This window comes from Boleophthalmus pectinirostris, unplaced genomic scaffold, assembly GCF_026225935.1.
Source record: "Boleophthalmus pectinirostris isolate CB_2022bp ecotype Guang Dong unplaced genomic scaffold, ASM2622593v1 HiC_scaffold_4, whole genome shotgun sequence".
Taxonomy (NCBI): Eukaryota; Metazoa; Chordata; class Actinopteri; order Gobiiformes; family Gobiidae; genus Boleophthalmus; species Boleophthalmus pectinirostris.
The window spans coordinates 8,626,677-8,649,967 of record NW_026571353.1 but is presented as its reverse complement, the minus strand read 5'-3'; the positions used below and the strand labels follow the sequence as shown (position 1 = coordinate 8,649,967).

Here is a 23,291-nt window from a genome sequence, read left to right as displayed (position 1 = left end):
ATAGACTGGACCCATAGAGTGCAAACATTTGAAAACATTTAATAGCATTTTACATTGCACAGGGAACCAGAGTTTAAAACACAGTGGAGCACTTTCTGTATTACCACATATGACTTCTATGTTAAATGTGTGAATGAAACAAAACACAACCCCAGGTCTGTTTGTGATGAAGAAACAGCATTATAAGATAGATCAGAATCCCGGGTCCAACACATGCGGCTGAACGCGCTGAATCGCCATGATGAATAAAAGTTTATTCCTATAACTATCAGGGTGCACGCCTGTCTCCCCCTGCCTCCCTGAGATGGCGGAGGAAGGGCGGCTCAGTCAGAGCCTACGTCACATTTGGAGGGCGGAGCCTGTGCTTTCTCAGGACGGGCGGGGGGATGAGCAATAGTCGGCCTTTCATAGTTCCTGGTCTGTGACTGACGGCCAAGAAATCAGTACAATTTTGGCAGTAGCTTAGTTGGTAGAGCATTCATCCGCCGGTGTGAAGGTTGGTGGTTCGAATCCCGCTCTCACTGTAAACATCATTGGTTGAGCGGTCAGATCCACTGACCCACAGGTTGGCTGGTGTGATTCCAGCTCCCACAGAATAAGTGCGTATACATGCACATCAGTATCCCGGTTATGATCGGGTTTTTTGAGTCTCCCAGTTTCTTCATGGTGCATGTATACACAGTATCCCGGTTATGGCAGTATCCCAGTTATTAGAACCCGGGTTACTGTACCTGGTATTTTTGGATAGTAACCGGGATACTGTGGCATGTATACGCAGTACCCCGGTTACTGCAACGTAAATTTGAGTGCGCATGCGTCCAAAAGACACTTTCCAGTCTTTTCAAAACAACAGTAGCAACATAAATAAAGTGACCAACATAAATAAAGTGACCACACGAGTGAAATGACTGTAGAATTAAGAGCTGCACTAAACCTGCACACGTACAATCTGAACTCTTATGACCTGCACTCATGTGATCGCTGTAAAGCTAAAACATGAACTATCTCCTATACTGTATACACACAGAACAGACTTACCATCATTAGCACCTCTTCTGTCACAAAAATAACACACATAATCCACTGAGTCGTGTCATTTAATCCAAAAGAAGCTGATCACATCAGCGGCACAAGGAGCGAGCTGATTTTATCACCGCTAACAGTTTATGCTAATTAGCGATGTGGTCTTAAGTTTCGTTTCTGTAAAATGTAAACAAATGTGATCAGAGCTGAATTATATTATCAAACAGGTTGATGTGGATCTATAGTGGTTATGGTTTATATGTTGTAAAGTTGAGTTTATTTGTGCAGAAGAGTTTAATGAAGTTTAATGTGTGCAGTGGATTGTGGGAGATCTTGTAGCTCCTCACCGCTGGTTAAACCTCCTGAGCTTCTTATGCTAAAGGAGCTCACGGTTTGTATTTTTCCTGGTTTATTAACTTGATTTAAGTTAATTTTTGCACTTGTGCATTTGTAAGATTATGTCAAGAAACCAGGATACTCCATTTGATCATGTAAACACAGTATCCCGAATACTGACATAACCGGGATATGGCTAATAACTGAAATACTAATGTGCATGTATATACACACTCATTGTATGAATGTGCGTGTGAATGGGTGAGTGGTTCCTTGTTGTAAAGTGCTTTGAGTGTTTTGAAGATGGAAAAGCTCTATATAAAATTTTGACCATTTACCATTTCACAACTATTGTGTAATGAATGTTCCAAAACCCAAATTGTGCTTGTTTATGTGCAGAAGATACAATGTGAAAAGAGTTATTTTGCATGAGATGGGCCCTTTAAAGAGGCGGGCCATTTAGGGTTAATTGCGTAACATTAACCCCATAAAAATAACAATATTTTCTGATCTAGTGAGTCCAAAATAAGTGATGAGGCGTGACTTTATTCTCGCAGATGTTTCGGTTCGTTTTGAGTGAGGATCGGCCATATTCTAGTCTGTGTAGTGCTCCAAATTAGCACAAGAGCGGCTCAGTGATGGGAGCAGCAGCTGTTTGGCTAATGAGTGTAGAATTCAATAAACACAACGCAGCAAAACAAGGAAATCTATCAAAGCCAGCGCTCGCGGTTATAGTTAAATAAAACATCCCACTTCATTAAGGTCAATACAATAACTTAGGAGAGCTTGGAACACTTGAAAATGTGTAAATCTAAATGTAGCTGTTGTTACGGAAACTGTTTTACTATTCTGTCATGTTTATACTACGAGAAAAGTGATCAATCAGTGTTTTATTTTATATAGTTTAGTGGGTTGATCTCAGAAAAAAACTGCTTGCTCTTTGTGCCGGGCGAGCGGGAGCGCACACAGAGAAGGCAAACAAACGAAGCGAATATAATACATCAGAATCCATTTTGTGCTTAAAAAATAACTCAATATTTGTTAAATATCGAGATATCGCCCTAGACAGACTAATAATAAAGAGTTGCTCAAACTTGTGTGATTGTGCGATAGTGATTTTGAAAAGAATTTAGCTGATTTTAAGGAATTCAATCTATTTCTGTTTGTTTGTTTTTTGTTTTTACCTGTATTTTTTTTTTTTTTTTTTCATTAATTTGCTCAAAGTTGAGACATTAACTCAGATTAAACAGTCTAGAAACCATAAGGAAAAGTACTTTTTACAGATACAGGGTCAAAAGATTATTCAAGTGAAAGTAAAATTATGTAAAAACATGAAAGTATCTACTTAAGTAAAACTATTGAAGTACCTGTTTAAAAATGTACGTAAAAGTAAAAAGTCAAAGTATTTTGCAGAGATTTTTGGAACAGTTAAAACATCAAATGTAGTGATTTTGAATTTTTTTTACCTGTTTTGTATTTGTTTGCTTGTTGAGACATTAACTCATTAAACAGTCTCAAACCATAAGGAAATGCACTGTTTACTCCATTGAGATTGCCAGAGGTGGAGACTTGCGAGTCGTGACTTGGACTCGAGTCAGACTTGAGTCACTATTTTTAGGACTTGAGACTTGACTTAATTGTAAAAATGGATTTTTTGGACTGACTTTGGACTTTGCTTTTGAATTTACAAAATAATGTTCTTAAGCCATTTTACATGCGCTGAAGCTCTTTGTTCGTGATGTAATAACAACTCTGTGCCTGACATTTACAAAAGAAAAAAGAGCATTTTGTACACTCGGTTCTTAAAATAAATAATAACTGTTCTTATTTACATTGAAACTATTACACACATTCACTTTTTTTTCAATAATTCCACACTTTAAAAAGGCTTTAAAGTTTAAGTACTTTTTTTAAAAGGTTTCGAAAAATCTAAGATACTTTGACTTGAAGCTTTGACTTAGATTTGACTTGGACTGACTGACTTGACTTGATCTGACTGTTGACTCTCTCTTCCTTGTAGAGTTGGTAAACGTGATATGTTTTACTGTGACGTGTGTAGTCGAGTAGTAGTAGTAGTAGTAGTTCTAGTAGTAGTCCTAGTAGTAGTAGTAGTTCTAGTAGTAGTAGTAGTAGTAGTAGTAGTAGTAGTAGTAGTAGTAGTAGTAGTCCTAGTAGTAGTAGTCTAGTAGTAGTAGTAGTAGTAGTAGTAGTAGTCTAGTAGTAGTAGTAGTAGTAGTAGTCTAGTAGTAGTAGCTAGTAGTAGTAGTTCTAGTAGTAGTAGTAGTAGTAGTAGTACTAGTAGTAGTTCTAGTAGTAGTAGTTCTAGTAGTAGTAGTAGTAGTAGTCTAGTAGTAGTACTAGTAGTAGTCTAGTAGTAGTAGTAGTAGTAGTAGTACTAGTAGTAAGTAGTAGTTCTAGTAGTACCTAGTAAGTAGTTCTAGTAGTCTAGTAGTATGTAGTAGTAACAAACTCTTGGTCTGAAAAAAGAACCTACTAACATAAATTATCAAAAGACCAAATGAACCTCATAGGACTATTAAACAATGAAAGAATTCTAAGAAATAAAGCAGCGTATGAACAGCAAGTTTGCATTTACAATTTCACTTGTGACTTACTGTACATATAAGAGAAAAAATATAAATGAAAACAAAATGTAATGCATAATTCATTACATTCACTCTTTTTTAAAGGCTTCTACACTGTTAGACTTTTTTAAAATCCTCTCTCTGGTTGTTCCATAATAGTAACCCCTCGAACAGAAATACAATCACTTTTTTACTTAGTTCTTATCTTTGTTTTTTAAAGATGCCTTTTTGTTTGTTTGTTTATTGTCGTACAAACTAATAATAATGTTTACGCAGGCACAGATGTTTATCATCATGCCATGCTGTGGGACAATCCAGACAAAGCACTGACATCTTCATGGATTCTGAAAAGTTACATAATGCACATAATGGTGGAGATTACATCTGATGTCAGTCAGGCTGGCACCACCTAGTGCCCCCACTCAATTTTATTTCTCTCCAGCGACTAGGTCAGGAATCAGAGTACACTAGACGGTCCATGACGTCAAAGTCATCGCGTGTGTCTGGGTCCCTTTTGTGGTACAGCACAACAGTAAACAAAGAAGTCAAAATGGATGTAGATGAAGTCATACATTCAGTGTTGGCAACGATTCCAGAGATCGAGGATTTAAAGCCGGAACAAAGAGAACGTTTGGTGAATTTTATCAAGCGAAAAGACGTTATTGCCAGACTGTTTCCACAAAGTGAAACCGACTGATGAATCTGATGTAGCAGTGAGCAAGAAATCTTTCCAAATGATCATATTTAGTTCTTCTCTCATACAGAAAACACTGTTCCATCTTGTGACGTCATGTGGCAATACAGGAAGTGCTCTACTGCATTTTTAAACTCCATACAACTTCACTAGAATCTTTTGGATCATTTCAGCCTTGGAATTGCCGATCTTTACTGAACAAAAGCTAAAAGGTGTCCATGAACTTGAAAACTACCATTACACGACATCACAAGGTGGAACAGAGCATTTTGTGCTTTAATAAAATATTACTCAAACATTTGAATGAAACAAAACACAACTCCAGGTCTGTTTTTGATGAGGAAACAATATTATAGCACGACTTAAAGCTCATAAGAGTCCATTTTGCGTGATATAGGAGATTTTCTTGACACAATTCACTTTCTTTCAGCATACCATGTCTAGGAAGACAGCACACATTATAGCTTTGTTGTCACCAAGGTCAAATCCAGTCTACCATAGCGGCTTATATAACTCCTGTAATACACCAACAAAGAGCCTGCCCCATCTGTGCTTATATCTGCCACTGTGCTTTTATGTCATGCTAATTTCCACCTTAAGTACAAAAACTTATTAATGTCTCTTCGCACCTCTATTATGTTTCTGATGCACCTCAATCAGGCCCGGACCATGTTTTATAACAATTTGTGGAATTTAAATGAACTGCTTATTCGGTTTAGTGACTTCTACTTTAAGAGAAAAGATGAGATGTGGCGGAGTTGTAATGAAAAGATACATCGCATTGAGACGGAGATTAAAGAAGAATGTTATGGGGGGAGAAGATAGAATAAAGAGAATTAGTTTAAGGGTTGGCTGATTCTTGAACACTTCACTTATCTGTGTTTCAAAACAGCAGCCACGGGGAGTGCAAGAATAATCAGTCAAACGGAAATTGTAATTTGAATGTTGCTCCTTTGGATTTAAAACTCCACAGTATGGCATAAAATGTATCTGTCTCCTTGGAGAATGTTTCGAAGTATGGCTTTAACTTTATATTTTCATGGGATCTTGCAGGTGACGTGTAATCTCCAGAACGTTGCATACTGTACCCTTAAGTTATAACAAACACATGTCAGGATTTTCCATTTTAAAACTAAAAATAAACATGTTATTTGTATTTCTAGACCAAGCAAATGGACAAGCTTATTTTCTACCATATTCATTTTCTACTGTAGTTTTTCAGAATATAAATCGCACCAGCCAAAAAATGCGCTATGAAGAAGAAAAAAAAAGTCGCACCGAACTATAAGTCATACTTTTTGGGGAAATCAGAGACAAGGAATTGATATTTCATCTTGAAAGGCAAGTTATAGTTGGGTTCGGTCAAGCTGTAACGGAGGGAAACGGGCAGATTTTTGACATTCAAATGTCTCTTATTCAGAAACTAGAGGAACTATTGAAATAAGTAAAGTATCAGAATGTAGGAAAGAGTTACACTCCAACAGGGTCAAGTTAAACCTGTGATATTCTTTCAAGTTGTTGACAAAAAATTTAAAAACTCATGTCGGTAACGGAGGGAATGAAATATGCAGCACTTTTTGGGCAATAAATCCAAACAGTGATAACGCTTGGTTCTCACTTCCATATCCTTAACAAACTGGTTTGAATATTTGCTTCATGTAGTTTTCTACCATATGGTACAAGATTAGGTTGAAAAACCTCTTTTTGAGTAATGACATTTTTTATTAAGAAAGGTCATGTAACGGAGGGAAAAGTAACGGAGGGAAAATTGTACAAGCAAGTAGAAGGTGCAGGATTTTACATAATTTGTCACTTTTTTCTTCTGAATACTTTATTATTTCAAAATGAAAGGAAACTATTTCTATAAAATATGTCAGTCCTTCCAAGCAAATTTTTATCATTTTAAATAATATATTTTTTTTTAAATCCTGTACCTTCATCAACAGTTCAAAGATGGAATAACACAAGATATGATGAAATACATCCATTTATTTACATGATTTGCAGATATTTTTTGTTCCATGTTTCATACATGGTCTGTTTAAAACATATGGAACTTTACCTTTTATCTGTACCATTTTTGGTTCTAAACAGTTTCATAAACTAGAGTACATATGTATCTGTTCAATACATTTTTATATCAGATTCATTAACTTGAATTTTTGGCCTTGCTGTTTACTTCTGCTTGACCAGGCCCAGTAATAATAAAACAGAGAACAACAGACTGAACAGTTGTTAATATGTTAACGTAACATATTAACAGTTATTCAGATAATTATAGCATAAACATCATAACATAAGTTTTTCAAACTCACGATCTCACTCCAAATCATGAAATTCCATTAAATTATTCATCCTCTGTGTCACCTTTGCGCAACCTCTGGAGGTAAACCATAGATCCATGATGTAAACAGCGCACCACTTCCTCTTTTGTGTGGCTGTCGTCAGACTCAGCATCAGTTCCACTTAGAATTATTCCGGCCTTTCTGAATCCTGACAGGATGGTTTCGATTGTCATTGAAGTTCAGGCTTTGTCCATCCATCCAGTGACTTCCAGGAAAGTTATATGGCGCACCCGCCCAGTTAAGAGGAAGATTTGTTCTCCATCCCCGTTTTCCACCAGTCCCTCACAAGTTTCTCACTCTCTCCAAAGTTTCTTTCTGCTGCTCAACTACCGTTTTCGGCTGCACATTTCACTATTAGCAGCAGGACAGCAGCTTTTTCTACAGGAGACATGCGCAGTAGAGTGAAGTGTCAGTGGTACAGGAGTAACAGGAGCAGCAGATACTGACACACATGAACCTAGAGCATCTCGTGGCTGTCAGTGTGAACATTGTAATACAAGTCGCAGCAGAGTATAAGTCACAGGAAACACCCAAACCATGAAAAGTGTGACTTATCGCACCGGGTCGGGTACCTGTGGGTGCTGAAACGGGCGGGTTTTAACATTATGGAATTTTACGGGCGGGTATGCGGGCAGGTAGTGATTTCACACAGGTGGGTCAGGTGAATCAAATGAATAACGAACGGGATAAAAATACTTGACGTGTGTCTATGACATCTGTTGCCCTGGAAACGAGTGACATTTCCCAGTCTTTTTCTGGAATGATGACAGACCAGGCGATTGGCTCGGCAGCTGCATTCCTGGTTCAGTCCTCATTCAGTCCTGGTCCAGTCCTGGAGTAGTCCTGGTTAGGGTAAGAAGTTTCCAATACGATGCATACCGTGATACGGAGGCGGCGATACAATACATAACTCGATGCAGTGCACTTTCGATTCGATACATTTCAAATCGATTCAATATGGTTCAATACAAAATAAAGGCTAAATCATGGCTGTGATACTAAAAGTCTTTGTTAAACCACTTCTTGTGCAAAGTTCATATGAAACACAAACATTTTAATCATCAAAACAGTGAAAATGTTAAAATGTGTCATATAAACAAGGTTCTTTTCTCTAAACAAGCGAACAGAACTGTAGCTGTAACAAAATAATTTTGTAAAATATACCAAAAAATACTCTTGGTGATATTTCGATACAAGAGCCCACGATATCGATACTGTATCATTACATTAAATTATACGATATATCAATATTTTGATATTTTTGCACACCCCTAGTCCTGGTTCAGTCTTGGTTTAGTCCTGGTCCAGTCCTGATAATTGTGTCTGCAGTTGCGGCGTGTATATATTTATAATCCGCTAATGACACGGTATAGGTTCAGTCCTGGTTTAGTCCTGGTTTAGTCCTGGTTTAGTCCTGGACTATTGGGCCTTCGGACGGGCACAAGTGTTTAATGGGTGGAATGTTAACGGGTCCGGGTGGGTGTGGATTTAACTTTGATAAAATCAAGGGTTACCAGGCGGGTGTGGTGCTGTGGGTCTCCGAAAATGGACCCGTGTAGAACTCTGCCATAGATTTTGACAAATAAAAGCAGCGGCAAAAGTAGCTCAAAATCGATTGGCAAAAACAAAACAAAAAACTCACCTCTTTATAGATCTGACTTCGAAGTTGCTTGTGTCCGTGGCGATAAATACATTTAATACCATTCTGTGGAACAATCCAGACAAAGCAGTGACGTCTTTATGGAGGTGGTGACCCTGAAACAGAACACAGTGTGCATTAAAAAAGAAACCTCAAGAATAGTTCACATCCATTACATCTATAAAGATGGTCTAAACACCAAAACTATGCCCACAATTAGATTTCACATGGAGCTGTTACACCAAGGGCTACCTGTAAAATCAAAAGAGTGAAGGGAAGGAGGAGGATTTAGATTTACTGTCATTCTACAAAATACAATGAAACTTCAGCAGAGCAAAACTGCAGCATTAAAAATGAATAAATATTGACACATTCTCACATCTGTACAATAAAAACACAAAATAAATAAATAGATTATAGCACTATAATCCATGTATCATTCGTTCATTTGTTTTTCAAAATAAAACCAAAAACAAGAAAACGAAAAAACAACTATTTTCTTCATTACCAAAATGAAAAAATTGATAAATTTGTTTTTTCAGTTTTCAATTTTGTTCTTAAATGAATAATGGAAAAAATGTATGTCGACCGTTTCCCGTTTCCGTGACTTAAACTGGGATGCTGGACTTTTGCGCCGCATACGGACAGAACCAGGACTAAACTGGTCTCAGTCCTGGCCTCAGTCCTGGCCTCAGTCCTGGCCTCAGTCCTGGCCTCAGTCCTGGCCTCAGTCCTGGCCTCAGTCCTGGCCTCAGTCCTGGCCTCAGTCCTGGCCTCAGTTCTGGCCTCAGTCCTGGCCTCAGTCCTGGCCTCAGTTCCGGTCGGTCCTGGTCTGGTCCCGGGCATCACAGTTTCAGTCACAGAAAGGGGGAAACGGCCTTTATCTGCCTTTTCCATTACTCATTTAAACAGAAAATCGAAAACTGAAAAAACAAATCATTATCCATTTTTTTTTTTTTTTTTTCCATTTTAGTTTTGGAGACAAATAATGAAAAAAAAAGTTTTTTTCATTTCCTTATTTTTGGTTTTATTTTGAAAAACAAATGAACAAATGATATGTGGATTCTTCTGTATCTGTGCCTGTGCTCCTGGAGCACGTGCGCTGCTCGTGGGTAGAAGCTGATGCAGCCTGTTTGTGCGTGAGGAGAGTTTGAATCCTTCCCCAGGGGAGAGTATGGAAGAGGCAGTTCCCAGAGTGTGTGGAGTCTTGCAGAATATTGGAGGCCCGTGTGCGGAGACGTGAGTAGATGGTGGTAGATGGGGTCCAGGTTCAGGAGAGAGGAGCCCACCGGAATACTCTCAATGGTGCACTGGTAGAAGTTGATCAGCAGTTTCTGGGAGAGCCCATTTTGGCAAAGTGTTTGCAGAAAAAACTGTCTGTGGACATGCTTTACGCTTCAGGTCAGGTCCTCAGTGATCTGCACACCCAGGAACTTCAAATTTGGGCCCTCTCTACCTCCTCCCTCCCTACTTCGGGGCAGTCATTTGTCACCAACTACTGGAATTTGAGGAGGCCACTGAGGGCATCTTAAATTTAGACTTTTATTTACTATAAAGCTGCAAATGTACCTGTAGTTTGCATTAAAGTTGCCCATTTGGACTACAAACAGATAATAATGCTCTTAAAACACAAGTAAAGGGACTTAGAAAAAGAGTGGTGCGTTCAAAATAAGAGTTTTAGATGAAAAAATACAGGTTACACAATGCTTAGTACTAAAAAAAAAAAGTGGCTTTATTGTCTAGTTCCACTTTAATTTTCAACGGAATGATCTAAATGTCCTCGAGCAAGGCACTTCAGCCACCCGTCCTCCAATGTCCGTGGCACTAAAATACAATTGGCCCAGATTTACCTGCAGTCTGCTCGAATCAATGGCTGACTACACACTGAGCGAGGAGTTTAAGTGGAGCTTCTGAAGATAACAGTGAAAGAGCCGAGGGAGCGGCTGTGCCCGCAGTCTGATAACGCCAACTGTGGACAAGACAAAAGCACTTTAAATCACACACTTTTTATCTGGAAGTTCATTAAAGTGTTTTGCTCTTAAAAAACATTATCAGCATGTTTTGTTTCTCCTCAGTGGGCAGTTCTTAAAGGGCTCTTATTACGCCGCTTTCTGATTTATGTTATAATGTTTCCTCATCACAAACGTATCTGGAGTTGTGTTTTGTTTCTTTTTCTCATGTTGAAAATACAAACCCTGCTCTCAAACAAAAAATTTCAACCCTGGAAGTTCAAATTTCAATTGAGCAAAGTGTAAAATGTAACTTGAAAACTATTGCTACAGAGCATTTTGAACGTTAAAGATAAGACAGACTAAAAATAAAGAGTTAGTCAAACACGTGTTAATGAAAAAAAACACAACTCCGCCTGCACTCGCGCATCACAACACCACACCCGCCTGTTAACCTGTGATTATGTCAAAGTTAAACCCGCACCTGCTCTGACCCATGAACATTCCACCTGTTACCCGCCCGTGCTCGTGATAAATCAGGGTCAGCCCATTTGTCTGACAGTTTAATAGTCCAGGATTAAACCAGGACTAAACCAGGACTGAACCATTGTCATTAGCATATACAGGCCGTAAACGCCGAGACAATCGCTAGGACTACACCAGGACTGGACCAGAACTAAACCAGGTCTAAACCAGGACTAATCCAGGACTAAACCATGACTAATCCAGGACTAAACCAGGAATAAAGCAGGGCTGAACCAGGACTGAACCAGGTCTAAACCAGGTCTAACCCAGGACTAAACCAGGTCTAACCCAGGACTAAACCAAGTCTAAACCAGGTCTAAACCGGGTCTAAAGCAGGTCTAAAGCAGGTCTAAAGCAGGTCTAAAGCAGGACTAAAGCAGGACTAAAGCAGGACTAAACCAGGACTAAAGCAAGCTGAACCAGGACTGAACCAGGTTTAAACCAGGTTTAACCCAGGACTAAACCAGGTCTAAACCAGGTCTAAACCAGGACTAAACCAAGACTAAACCAGGACTAATCCAGGGATAAAGAAGGGCTGAACCAGGACTAAACCAGGACTAATCCAGGGATAAAGAAGGGCTGAACCAGGACTAAACCTGATCTAAACCAGGTCTAAACCAGAACTAAACCAGGATTTAACCAGGACTTAACCAGGTCTAAACCAGGTCTAAACCAGGTCTAAACCAGGACTAAACCAGGTCTAACCCAGGACAGCCACTGAGCCGATCACCACCACTGATGTGCTTTATAATCACTGTTGGGCAAGTTACTTTGAAACTGTAATGTGTTATTTATGACTTGTTACTGTCATTTCAAAGTAATTCGTTACATTACAATATTACTGCATTTAAAATGTAAGGCATTACATTACTATTGCATTACTTTAAGTTACTCTCACCAAAATAACTTTGCGCTGTATATGGACTGAACCAGGACTAAACCAGGTCTAAACCAGGACTAAACCAGGTCTAAACCAGGACTAAACCAGGTCTAAACCAGGACTAAACCATAACTGAACTAGACTAAACCAGAACTGAACTAGGACTAAACCAGAACTAAACTAGAACTAAACCAGAACTGAACTAGGATTAAAACATGGACTCACTGTAGGGACGGGCTCGAAGGTGACCGCAGGAGTATAGACCAGCTCTGCTCCGCACCTCATGGAGGTAAGAGCGGCTGTCACCCGATCGCTCTTTATGGACCCTGCTGCTCGGCTCGCGGCCCTGATTTCAGCAACTATTTGCAGGTACCCGAGCCGGTGCAAGAGTCTGTTACAGCGCGTAACTTCTACCTTCCTTCAACGTGTCCAGAAGTCCAACTTTTTGTGTGATGGTTGCATCTTCCTCTGTCTTTTGGGTGTGAGCGCAGGAGACTTTGTCGGTGCAGAACGTTTCGTCGACGTTGTGGGTTTCGTCGGGGAGAAAACTTGCAACCGTACAGCACTTCAGAATCACACTGCTACAGATTGAACATGTATTTAAATTTGGAAGCTGAACACATTCTGTACTGTACTGTACAGGAGACAGGAGTCCCTTGGCCAGTCAGGACGCAGCGGGAGGAACGCAATACGCATTCATACAATGTAAAAAAAAAAAAAAAAAGGGCATGCAAAATTGCACAAAAAAAAAATCAAAAATCAAAAATCTGCGAAACAGCGAGACCGCGAAAAGTAAACTGCAATAGAGGGAGGGACGAGTGTAAACCAGGCCTAAACCAGAACTGACCCAGGTCTAAACCAGGTCTAAACAGCGTGGAGTTCTTTGTCGGTCCTTTCGCCCGCGGTTACCTGAAGGTCTACGAGGGCGCATCTCCGGTGTTTCACCGCTGCTGATATCGAGGTGATTTTAGCGAATTTGTGTATGAAGAAAAACCCACCATTTCAATCCAGGTTAAAAAAAACATTGTAACGCGCGTTACTCACATTTGTACCGAGTAAAATATTACTATTTTTTCCCCTGTAATGCCACATTACTGCGTTACAGCAAAAAGTAATGCATTACTGTAATTTGTTACTTTTATAACGCGTTACTCCCAACACTGTTTATAATACACTAAAGTCTCTCTCAGCCTGGTCTGTCATCATTCTAGGAAAAGACTCGGAAATGGCACATGTTTCCAGTGCAACGGACGCCCTGGACTTGCATCAAGTATTTTTACACCCGTGTGTAATCACTACCCGCTGGGGTGATGGGGTGCGGGACTCTGCCAGTTGATTTAACCCTAAAATGCCAATCTCTAATCTGAACCCTGTCCATATACTGAGAATGAGAAAAACTTGTGTCCTTTAACTGCAGATCGAGACACTATAGGCGAGTTTCAGCTGACGTCATTGTTATTAAAAGCCCGCGTTGCATGCTGGGAAATTTTGGTCGGAGGCAAGAAACACGGTAGCAGTCAAACACAGTGCGTAACCTTGTGTATTTATCCTCGATAATGGTAAATTCCTGCTGCTACATTATCGGATGCACAAATAGAAGCACGGAAGAAGGAAAATGTCTTTTTCGTATTCTGAGTGAAAAGAACCGCTAACGGTGAATTAAACGGCTTTCAAACATTCGCAAACGTAGAAGATCCTAACAAACCGTGGACTCCAACAAGTTCAACAACACATCGAGACTCTTGGAGGTTTTCATCTTTTCTGCTGTGAATGGCCCAGGAGTTTCCACCAAGTCATTGTGGATATCGCCCAAGTGAATATTTGTCCAGGGAGTTGGCGATTCTGACCAGAAATTTGGTTTGGTCCACCTTTTGTCGGGGTTGAAAAGGGTGATTTGGCTCCATCGATGCTTATGACCAATTTCTGGTCAAATGGTCTTGGGTCCTCTGCCGTTAGAGTGGAGAAAATAACCGGGATCAATACCCTTTACGTGCTTTCTCGCTCCGTCCGTCATGTTGAATTAGTGTTTATTGCCGGCGACCAAAATAATTCCCAGCATGCAACACGCGCTTTTGTCAACAATGAAACTCAGCTATAGATTCAGTGATTATAATACCCTTTCTAAAACTGTAGACTACATGCGGTTCCTACAAACACAAATAACAAATGTAGAGTTAGAGCTCATTATAATAAATGATCCACTTTGAAAGGTTGCAGTCATCAAATCCCAACACCTGTAATTATTTATGTTTTTCTTTCCAAATAGATAAATATCAAGTCTCCATGGGGTCCCAAAAACAGTAAACTACAGAATAGATCTCTACATATGAGCTTTGAAATGCATTTTTTACTAACCACTATTTACACAGTCACGCCTCCAAATGATATAAAAAGTAAACAAGTTTTGAAAATGGAATTAAAAAAAAGAAAGAAGAGAAAAGCGCTGGGTTAAAAACAGTGTAATCCTTTTTAGTTCCTGGTGAGATATTTCCAGTCACAGCCCTGGTACAGCTGAGCAGGATTAAATCTGACACACTTATAATTACAGTTGGTGTTGAGTTCAGTGTTGGGTGAGTCTTGATTTAGAAGTGCTTTAATCTTCTAATGACTGCACTCAGAAAGACTAAAATGATCTCGGGGAATGACTGTACAGTTCTACAACAGTAGCTAGAAGTATTTTCACGTTTAACCAAGCATGAAATGTGTAAAATTGGGTGCATAGGCGGCAGTCAGATTGGACATTTTTAAGTCCTATATTACACAAAATTGACTCCATTTAATAAATACCTCCTCAGAAACATACCTGCAGCCAGAGTCCTGCACCGGGTCGAGTGTTCGCAGATAGGTGCTGAAACGGGCGGGTTTTAATGTTCGGAATTTTTTAGTATCCTGGTTTAGTCCTGGTTAAAGTCCTGGTTTAGTCCTGGTTCAGTCCTGCTTCAGTCCTGGTTCAGTCCTGCTTCAGTCCTGGTTTAGTCCTGGTTCAGTCCTGGTTTAGTCCTGGTCCAGTCCTGGTCCAGTCCTGGTCCAGTCCTGGTCCAGTCCTGGTTTAGTCCTGGTTCAGTCCTGGTTCAGTCCTGGTTTAGTCCTGGTCCAGTCCTGGTTTAGTCCTGGTTTAGTCCTGGTTTAGTCCTGCTTCAGTCCTGGTTTAGTCCTGGTTTCAGTCCTGGTTCAGTCCTGGTTCAGTCCTGGTTCAGTCCTGGTTCAGTCTTGGTTTTGTCACATCTAGAGCAGAAGTAGGACCCAAAATGCAAAACTGCATTTCCAAAATTGTTTAATGGCCAAACACAAAATCAAAAACCGACACAAGAGTCATAATGACAATGAACCAACCAAGGGCAAAGGAGTACACAGGGTATAGAAGCACACACATTAATGAGACACAGGTGAGACACATTAGGGCGGAGCAAACAATCAAGACAGGAAGTAAAACTCAAAACTACAAGCAGAGAAAACAAATGTCAATAAAAAAACAACAACTCCAACCACTACAAACATGAACCATGACAGGTTTAGCCCTTTAGCTCGGGTCCTTACTTGAACTCGGAAGTACGAGCACATAAGTCCTGTGCTCAGGTCTCTGCACTGGCTCCTGTGGCTCAGAGAATAGACTTTAAAGCAGCTCTGCTTGTGTAAAAGTCTCTATGGCCGAGCACCAAAGTACATCTGTGACATGTTAGTGTCATATGAACCATCTCACACTCTGAGGAGCTCAGGGACCGGCCTCCTGCTGGTGCCCAGAGTCAGAACTAAACAAGGGGAGTCAGAGTTTCAGGTTCATGCAGCTAAAACCTGGAACAGTCTGAACATGTGAGACAGACTCTTCTGTGACGCTGTTTAAATCCAGGCTCAAAACATTTCTGTTTAACTGTGCATATAACTGAAAGGTTTTCATTCCGCACTCTTCTCTCCAATTTATGTCTCTCTTTTTTAATTTTAATCTTCATGATTATTTATGTTTTGATTTGTTTTTATTACGATTTTAATGTATTTCTTATTCTGTAAAGCACTTTGAATTACTTTGTGTACGAACTGTGCTATACAAATAAACTTGCCTTGCCTTGTTTACACCTGCTTCAGTCCTGGTAGTTCTGGTGTAGTTCTGGTGTAGTTCTGGCGATGGGCTCTGCGGCTGTGGTGTGTATATATTTATAATCCACTAATGACACGGCATCAGTTCAGTCCTGGTTTAGTCCTGTTTTAGTCCTGGTTCAGTCCTAGTGTAATCCTAGTCCAGTCCTGGCGTAGTCCTGGTGGTCAGCTCTGTGGTTGCGGCATGTATATATTTATAATCTAGTAATGACACGGTGTAGGTTTAGTCCTGGTTTAGTCCTGGACTATTGGGCTGTTGCACTAATGGACTGACCCTGATTTACCGGAATTAACTTTGATATAATCACACGTAAACGGGTCAGTGTGGTGCTGTATTGCGCGGGTGCGGGTCTCCAAAATTGGACCCATGCAGGACTCTGCCAACTGGATTCAGAATTGAAACTGACAGATGAGAGACTCTTGTGAGGCTCATACTGATCTCTGATTGGATAATAATCTCGAGAACCAAAACACCAAATTGTAAGATAAAGATTTTGGCCATGTGCAGTGTTTTTGAAATTAAGAATAGATCAGCATTGTATTTGTTACCAGTAAAAACTATTTAATTTTAACACGTCTGCCTCTCTGGGGACACCAATCATGTTTATGCAATTTAAAATAATCTCTTAAGGTTCTTTTAAATCCAAAAAAGGCCTCTAACACAATCTGAAATGCACTTTCTCTCACACTGTACACTTTTCTTCTTCTCAGTGCTCTTCTTCTTGTGTGTGTGTTTGCAGTCTGGCGGGTGCAGAGGCGTGGGTCCTCCAGGCCTGCAGGTGTCACTGGAGCAGCAGGCCTACATGTTACTGACCCAGACGGAGCGGGAGACCATGCTGTACTACCTGCAGGAGTATCAGCAGGGACACATCACAGTGGAGCCTATGATCATGGCTCTGTTTGAGCTCTTCAACACTCACGCTAAGGTCTGGATGACAACACTTCACAGTCACTGTGAATTAGCAGTTCATGTCCATTTAAAAGAGCTTTTCCGTCTTATATTGTGGTCTCTTCATCAAAAACATGCCTAGGGTTGTATTTTACTTCATTCACACTTGCTTTATTAGTTTATGAGCACTCAAAAATCGCTTACATTTTTCCAAAGGTAGAAATCCAAAGTCTGCTGTTTGAGTCTGGTTCATTACAACTGCTTGTATTAGCATGCTGGAGCAGGCTGATTAAGGCTTTTTTCTACAATAATCCTCTCTGAAGTCTGTAGTAGAGCTCTGCACCCGCGGGACACGACGCAAAACAGTGAGACGTGGGACACATTTTGAAAGCTATTTGCAGGCGAGGGCGGGAGCAGGACTGCATAATGTGGGAGCGGGTGGGTGGGATGATAAACTGCAGTCCCGCAAACTAAATAAGAGTGCGAAGTAAAATATACAAATGAATAATGTAAGCTTATCGTATATTATTTTTGTTGGATATTTTATTTGGCATTGATAAAAACATTTTAAGAGGGATAAACTTGCGTATCTAAGTCTAATCTCATGCACATTTTAGACAATTCTTTTCTGCTTGTCCGTGTTTGGTAGAGCTTTGATGAGCCAATGAAAAGACTTTTAATGAGAAAGAAAGCGAACGTTAGTCAGGCTGAAATTGAGCTAGTGTCTCTGCTCAATTTCATTTCTCTCCAGCGACTAGGTCAGAATACACTAGACAGTTTGCAAGACCCCCCGAAGTGCGAGTCCGAGCACCAGCCAATCAGCGAAGAGCCATACATTCTGTGTTGGCAATGATTCCCGAGGATTTAAAGCTGGAACAAAGAGAATGTTTGGTGAATTTTATCAAGGGGAAAGACGTTATTGTCCTTCTTCCTACGGGATTTGGGAAAAGCTTACATACGTCACGACCAAATAGCAGCAGTTGGTTAATTTAAAAAATGTACCTGCCTACTGTTGAGCGAACAAATTCTAATGCTGCGAGGTCAGACGGTCTCTACGAGGTGAAATCGGCTGATGAATCAGGCTAATCGAACGTCCCCATCTTGCGGAATTTGTGGGCGGGAGCAGGACAAAATATTGCAGATGCGTGCAGGAGCAGGAATGAAAATTACAATTCTTTGCGGACTTGGACAGGAGTGGGACTGCACAAGGCGGGTGCGGGCGGGAACGGGACTGAAAATTTTGTCTCGTGCAGATCTCTAGTTTGTAGATTGCAAGCCAAAACCAAGTCCAGATGAGGGAATGCCTGACTGGTATGTGTGTTATGTGTGGTTTCAGTAGATATATTAATTGAAGTTTTAAAACGTGAGATGCCAAAGCAGAGGTACGGAAGAGGCTAACAACAAATAATCCTATGTGTCCTTTAAATGTTGTATATGGCGTGTTTTACGATTCAAACGTCTTGTGAAAATGCATTTATATTCTGAGTTTATAACATGAACATCCCAGTGAGAAAGGACGTGTGGGAGCTCTGACGGCTGCCCTCTCGACCCGGCGCTTGGTAAACACAATAAGATGAACAGATGGTGAGTGTCATGTTCTCTCTCCTCTTCCTCTGCAGTTGTCTCTTCTGTCAGAAGTTCGTGGTCTGGTCTCGGCTCAGGACCTGGAGGTGTTTGACCGGCTGGTGCTGCTCAGACAGAGGGAGGTCACCCAGGCCTTTCACGGGGGTCTGGGAGTGCTCCGGCCCCCGGGACACTGTCCACACCAGTCTGCAGGACACACTGGGCATACTGGACATAGTGGACATACAGGAGCTGCTAAGGTGGGCAACACGCGTGTGTGTGTGAGTGCAAAAACTATTGTTGTGTCCTTAGGCAAGACAGTTCACCCACATTGTCTAGTAAGAACGTGGTGGAGGTTGGCAACATCTCTACTGTCAGTGTGTCCCAGAGCAGCTGTGGCTAAAATGATAGCCTACTGCCACCGAGTGTGGAGTGAATGAATAATGGACTATAATTAAACTAATTAATGAACACAGTTTGAAGTACGATTGCAGAGGAAAATGTAGACTGAAAACCAGGGGTCACCAAACTTTTTTCACTGTGAGGGGGGTGAGGTCGGGTCAGCCGTGTAACAGAATTGTATGACCCTGATGACGCAGATTATATTCTTTGAAAAACACCACACTTTCTTTACATATCACACAAACTGCACACTCCTCACTCTGAACAAAGAAATAATTGGTCATCCACCGTTCTTTGAAAACTCGGCATTATCTGTCAACTTTAACACTCAACATTTTGCTGTCCTTAACCCCACTACAGTACTCTGCACTACAGTACTCTGTCCTCAACTGCACTACTGTACTCTGTCCTCAACTGCACTACAGTACTCTGTCCTCACTACTGCACTACAGTACTCTGCACTACAGTACTACTGTCAACTGTACACTACAGTACTCTGTCCTCAACTGCACTACAGTACTCTGCACTACAGTACTCTGTCCTCAACTGCACTACAGTACTCTGTCCTCAACTGTACTCTGTACAGTACTCAACTGCACTACAGTACTCTGCACTACAGTACTCTATCCTCAACTCCACTACAGTACACTGCACTATAGTACTCACTGCACTACAGTACTCTGTCCTCAACTGCACTACTACTGCACTACTACTGCACTACAGTACTCTGCACTGTACAGTACTCTGTACTCTGCAACTGTACTCTGCACTACAGTACTCTCTGTCCTCAACTGCACTACTGTACTACTGCACTACTCTGTACTACAGTGCACTACAGTACTCTGCACTACAGTACTCTGCACTACAGTGCACTACAGTACTCTACTCTGCACTACAGTACTCTGTACACTACTACTGTACACTACAGTACTCTGCACTACAGTACTCTACTCACTACTACTGCACTACACTGCACTACAGTACTCTGTCATTAACTGCACTACAGAACTCTCCACATGCGTTGACTGTCACTGATCTCGAGTTTGTGACGTGACGAAAATTTGACGGCAAATGTTAATACTTCATAATTATTTAAATATAAATATAAATACTTCATAAAATATATTTTTTTAATTGAAAAAATCAACAAAATACAAGATGCAGATACCAAATGCATATGCCAAAAAGTAATTAAAAAAAATAGGCCATGACAACATTTGAGGATTGCCTCATAGGGCCAGTTCAAGTGTTGGGGGGCAGAGAGGCTGGGGGCTGGTCCAAGGGGTGTGGAGAACCATAGTTGGCCTTAGTTTGATGACCTCAGCTCTAAACGACAATATTAAAACAAATTTATGCCACTGCCACAATCACCAAAAAGCAGCATTATCCTCAAATAGCTGTTCTAAAGGAATTAATCAAAATTATTAGCTAATTAAAAAAATATAAATAAATGTAATATTAGTACAGACCAAGAGAAATGACGAAACTGACTCCAAAAATCGCTGTAGTTATTATTGTGATAGACCTGTGTTTGTGCGTGTGAGTGCACGTGAGTGTGTACGTGTGTGTAAATGTGTGATGAAAAGGTTCTGTGGTGAGTCATGTGGTCTTATGTCAAAGTGTTGCCTGATGATGCCTGAATCGATGAAGTATTGATTGTGAATGTTAACTACATGGAGGCATCACTATGTATCTGGATATCAAATTAAAACATAAAACAGAAATAGTTCATTTCAAACAGTTTGCAGTTGTCCAGAGTTCTTTCTCACTTACCTTATACATTCGGCGCATCTTAATTATTCACCATGATGAGTTTATAAGTGCTTTTTACAACTTTTAGAGGCCAGAGCGGAGTTCTGTCATCACATAAAATGCTGCCAAACCGCACTTCCTGATGATCAAATAAACAGATTATAATTAGATGTGAAAGGACACAGCTGACTTAGGCTACATTCAGATTAGGGTTAGTTAATTACCGTATTTCTGGGCTATTAGGCGCGCTCTCAAGCCTCCAACCCCATCAAAAAACGACTGCGCGCCACTCAATCCAGAGCGCCCTATACACATAATCCACTCAGGTGTCCCAGCACGACTTCAGTAAACTATAAAGCCACACCACCCGCAGCGCACGCAAACACACACGGAACAGAGAGCGACCGCGCAACGAAAAACACCCACAGACACACTCATCATTCCACGCCGACGAGGAATGGAACGCAGGAACGAACCGAAAAAGCGAGTGCAATGTGCCACTTCTAGACACAACTGAACAACTGAGTCACTGCGAACACGCCGAACAATCCAGCGGTCCCAGACAGCACCCTCCCTACACGCCACAACGTTTAAAGACCTGTGCGGTTTATTTGTGAAAAAAGTTTGAAAATAGACCATTCTATGACAGTACGCCTTATAATCCAGAGCGCCTAATAGAAAATAGGGTAAATGCGACTTGTATGTGATCTCCAGTGTGAACTTTAAACACCTCAAACGTGTCCCGCATGCGCATTGGACGACACGACGACGTCACAGTGTTTACGGAAGTCGCCTAAACACTTCCCTCCATTGACTAGACTCCGAGCCTGATGTGTAGGTGGGATGAATGTGACCTGGACGTGCAGACTGAAGTTGCATGACAAAAGATCAGATATGTATCGGTTTTAGGAGCACATATTTAAGTGGCCTGGGTCATATTTGAAAAACTCAGATCTGTGTTGTTCAGATTGTCATTAAAAGATCAGCTAGAGGAGCATAGGGGCGAAAAAATCGGATTTGAGTCACTTCAGGCTGCAGTCTGAACGTAACCTATGTTTGACTTCAAGAAATAGGTTCAGAGCCTTTATTATGCAAAATTTACTCTTTAGCTTTAGGTCATGTTATAATGCTGTTGCCTCATCAAAAACAGACCTGGAGTTGTGTTTTGTTTCACTCACACATATTTGAGTTCTCCTGCATTATTAGTGTGTTTACATCTCCAAAGTTCAAAATGCTCTGTTCCACCTTGTGATGTCATGAAGTGGTAATTTACCTTTTACCTTTCATTCAGTCGAGATTGGCAATTCCAGGGCTGAAATCATCCAAATGATTCTAGTGAAGGCGTGTGGAGTTTAAAACACAATGGAGCACTTCCTGTATTACCACATGACATCACAAGGTGGAACAGAGTGTTTTCCATTTCAGGGTTTGTGTGTTAAATGTGTGAATGAAACAAAACACAACTCCAGGTCTGTTTGTGATGAGGAAACGACATTATAACAGATGAGAAATTGAGTACTATGGGCCCTTTAAGTGCTTCACAATATTATAGATCTATCTGTATCCCAGTACTAAGTAAAAAATGCGATTGTCACAGCCAGCTCAGAGCTACATTACCTGAATTCTTCTGTTTTCAAACCGTGACAGAGGAAGGTAGTTGCGATTCTTTCTGGCTCTTACAAATCCTCATCCACATTCTTCACACGTTTGGAAATCTTGTACAACTCTGTTAGATGGTGACAAAACCCACTGCAGTGTTCCAAGCCTACGGAGGAAACTTCACTCTGTGTTAGTGATGGGACTTTTGGCTCTTTTATGGGGTCTGAATCATTTCAAAGAGCCGTTCAAATGATAAGAAGACGCTCTTTTATATTTAGTTAAAGGGCCCATATTACGCTATTTTCTGATCTGTGTTATGATGTTGTTTCCTCATCACAAACAGACCTGGAGACATTTTTAACGCACGAACCCTGCATATTTAGGCTGAGTTCTTCTCTCAAACTCCATACACCTTCACTAGAATCATTTGGATCATTTCAGCCCTAAAATCTCTGACATTGGGGTAGCTGTTCACTTGTCAACTACCACTTCTTCTTCTGACTTCACTTCTTTTCTTCACTTTGGGCTTTGGAGATGTAAACAGTAGAGACGCGTGAATTGGCTATTTTTTCATCCGCAACCGCATCACAAAACTTATCATCTGTCCGCTATCCATTTGCACCGACGGTTTTTTGACCAATTTTCAAAACCGCACCTGTCCGCCATCCCGAGTTCCGAGTTTTTTATTTGAGTAGTTAAGGGCGAAGTATAGTTCTGCGACTCAACTGCCGCCATCGCCGTCATTGCTGTCGTATTTGATTTATGGATCTGCATCGAGGTTTATGCGCCGCCAAGTAATTCACCACCACAACGATGGGAGGTTAGGATATATGTCCATTCATATATACGGTTTATGCGTATGACGTGCAGAGGGATAATCTCTGAAAAGTTTAACATGAACCATCTCCAATGAGTTAGAAGCACAGAACAGACTCACCATTAGCAGAACCCCCCTCTGTCACAGAAAGAACACATATATATTCCACTGGATCCTTTTTAGGTCTGACAGAACTGAACC

General features: G+C 40.8%; 1 protein-coding gene across 1 annotated transcript in view; it reads left to right on the top strand.

Moving 5' to 3' along the window:
* LOC110163802 (whirlin-like) overlaps positions 1–23,291 on the top strand; it is a 345,556-nt gene that overhangs the window by 271,854 nt on the left and 50,411 nt on the right. The window contains exons 8-9 of the mRNA XM_055161486.1: positions 16,809–16,994; positions 18,577–18,780. Of these exons, the coding sequence (XP_055017461.1) occupies positions 16,809–16,994; positions 18,577–18,780 (390 nt within the window). The remainder of the gene's footprint in view (positions 1–16,808; positions 16,995–18,576; positions 18,781–23,291) is intronic.